This window comes from Anopheles cruzii, unplaced genomic scaffold (genome assembly GCF_943734635.1).
Source record: "Anopheles cruzii unplaced genomic scaffold, idAnoCruzAS_RS32_06 scaffold02150_ctg1, whole genome shotgun sequence".
Classification (NCBI taxonomy): domain Eukaryota; kingdom Metazoa; phylum Arthropoda; class Insecta; order Diptera; family Culicidae; genus Anopheles; species Anopheles cruzii.
Genome location: NW_026455735.1, coordinates 1 through 2,978, shown reverse-complemented (window position 1 = coordinate 2,978; position 2,978 = coordinate 1). Strand labels below are relative to the sequence as shown.

Genomic DNA, 2,978 nt, shown 5'->3' with positions numbered 1-2,978 from the left:
AATGAATTGCAATTGTCACAATGTAATTTTATTCATCTTATCGGCTCGTTCTCGACCTTTTTGGACCTATCGACAGTCAACCTAGTTTTAGTACGATTTTGTTAATTATAATCTTCAGAAATATTGTGAATTGAACAGTTTTGGGAATGAAGAAAAGAGTGAATTAGGACGTACTATTATTTGAATTGTCACAATTTTATGGACAAAACCACAATCAGAAAAAAATCCTGCCGTTCTCCACAACAAGTGCAGATTCATAGATTTCTTACACGAACAGGAAACAAAGATACAAAAGCAAAGTAAGTAAAATTAAGTATTATTGATGCCAAGGCTTTAAGTAAATCATTGCTAGTCATTATAATGCGATGAAAGTTGGTAGTGTTATTACAGCAAATACATTGTTGTTCTATTCTTTTGTGCGAAATTTCATAAGGTTTTTTTTTACTTTTATAATGTTACTAGCAGTTCCCGGCGCGCGTCGCTGCGCCCTATTTCATCCTTATTTCTCGATTGGGAGGCGTTTCAGAGGACTTCTTGGTGACGCTTCTGATCAGTTTTCCTTTTCGCTTCCCGTTACTCCTACTTTTCAAACGATCGGGCTTCCCGGTGACGTATTCGTTCAATTTCCCTTCCCGCTCCCCGTTACTCCTCCGTTTCCCGGTGACGTATCCGATCGGCTTCCCATTGGATACATGACAAAACTCGCACCACATGACTTTAGCTCAAATTGCTTTAAAATTATCGAAGTTTTGCTTACATTAACCCAAATTTTGTATGGGAGACCCCTTTGTAAAGAGGGGAGAGGTTTCAGACATTCACCAGAACATTTCCCCTTCCCCAAAACTCCCATCTGCCGAATTTGGTTAAATTGGCTCGAAAACGTTTGTATGGGACGTTACGTATGGGACGTTACGTTACGTTACGTTTGTATGGGAGCCCCCCCCCTCCCCGGAGGTGTGGGAGGGTCAATCTTTCCTATTCACAATCCGGAGTCACAAAACTAAGCTGTGGAAAATTTCACGCGGATTGGTTCAGTAGTTTTGGAGAAAATGCGGTACAGACAGACAGACAGACAAACAACCATTTTTATATATACAGACAGAAGAAGAAGAAGATATAGATTATTTATATTTGTAGAAGAAGATAGTGATGGAAGTAGTCGCTGCTCGGGTTAAGATTTCCGGACCAGGCAAAGCGTACGTTGTGGACCGAAGCAGATGCTATTCTGATTTGACGTTTGGCGCTTAAGGTCTTCTCCTTTTTGGCCACGTTTTATCGTGGCCATTTTCAAATTGTAGGATGATTATTTCTAGTCTTCGAGACGTACGTTGATCTTTTGGAGGTTTTCTTGTCTTTAGTAGGGAATGGAAAACGCACAACTGATTTTGAGCGAATATACAATAGAGTTTATTTTGGTCGGATCATCATTCTTGAAAAGCTCAGTCTTTCATGGGAATTGCTGAAGTGGTACCAGATCATCGAGTTACCATCTATATTCTTATATGGCCCGTTCAAATAGGAGTGCGAGCAGCTTTTGTACCACCAGGCACCCTCACTTATCACAGCACAATGTTCGGAACTATATTCGTCATTATCCCGATCGTACGTCGTGAATTTCATATTCTTGTTATATGACAGAGAATCGCCTGCAGTTCCGTGGTACGCTCCAAGGGTTTTCAGATTGTATTGTTCGGCTTCACTGCCGATCTCGAATGCTGCGTAGACTGCAAATTTATAATTCCCCTTAAAGTCTCTCAGCTCAACCATCAGTTCATGGGGTCGCCCCGATGTCAGCTGATGTAGTCGTTCCAGTCCGATCCAGAACTCATTCTCAATGTTACCGAAACCATCCCGATACTCTTTCCAGTTGCGATAGAAGTTTAGCGATCCATCGAATCGGTGCTGTATCACCAACCAGCTGTCTCCACCCTTCACATCCCTCTGACAGTACGCCATAAAAGGGTTACTTGCACCGTTCGTCTGGATAATATATGCCCCAGACTGTGCATTCCCAATGTCACTGCACGAGCGATAGGGCACATATGACAGAAGATTGGTCTTCATTGTAGTATGCGTAGCTTGTAGTGCAAAGATCTGCCATGATCGTTCCTGTAGGAGAGTAAAGTTGCGACCAACATCATCCTCCAATCGACGCATCGAATCGAAATTGTTCTGCACGGCCCTCTTAATATCAACCAGGCTCTTATCGCTGTTATTTTGGCTTCGCGCAGCTTCTTCCCGGTGCTTGGCCCATTCGCTCTGAAGCTCCAAGAAACAGTGCTGCATGTGCGGCTGGCTGTCATTTTGGCTCTGCGCAGCCTCTTCCCGGTGCTTGGCCAATTCGGTCTGTAGCTCCAGAAAACTGTGCTGCATGTTGTTTAGTCCCACGGTCATGTGCACTTGCTCTTCCCGCTGCTTGGCCGATTCGATCTGTAGTTGCAGAACACTTTGCTGCATGTGGTCCAGCTTTACCATGAGCATCTCGAGAGCATATCCAGAGAAGCTAGCAGAACATGGTGTAGCAAAATCAGTTTCGTCGAAAATCGCGCCTCTAGCACTGCTGACGATGCACAAGAACACTGTCCATGCTAGAGGCACCATGCTTCCGAAACACACTTCACGACACTACGACACTCTGCTGACTTATCGTTTCCAAAATACACAAATGAGCTCAAGCGTCCAAAATTCGTTTTAGATAGGAATAGAGAAACAAGAACAGCGTTAACTTGGTGTTGGTTAAAATTGCGATTACGTAGTTACGAGCAATAACTTGATTTAATATTAAAATCTATGGTTTATAAATAAATTGGTGATAAGAGAATCTTCATTACATAGCTAGATAGTTATGTGAGTACTTAAAAATAATGATGGGACACTGTAATGTGCTTGCCGAACAACGAACTTTGGGGTGATGCACTCTTTTGCTTTGGCTGGAACAAGTTTGCTGATTAATTAGACTTGGACCGTTTTTTACTTTC

The 2,978-nt window shown here is 42.7% G+C and overlaps 1 protein-coding gene across 1 annotated transcript; it reads right to left on the bottom strand.

The window, feature by feature from the left end:
• Nucleotides 1-1,407: 1,407 nt before the first annotated feature.
• LOC128276706 (fibrinogen-like protein A) lies at nt 1,408-2,481 on the bottom strand. Its single transcript, XM_053015165.1, has one exon. The coding sequence runs from the start codon at nt 2,479-2,481 to the stop codon at nt 1,408-1,410; it is 1,074 nt and encodes a 357-aa protein (XP_052871125.1).
• Between the last annotated feature and the right edge of the window lie 497 nt (nt 2,482-2,978).

Excerpts from the sequence above, each read along its gene's own strand:
- LOC128276706 (XM_053015165.1), bottom strand. The coding sequence starts at position 2,481 with ATGCTCATGGTAAAGCTGGACCACATGCAGCAAAGTGTTCTGCAACTA.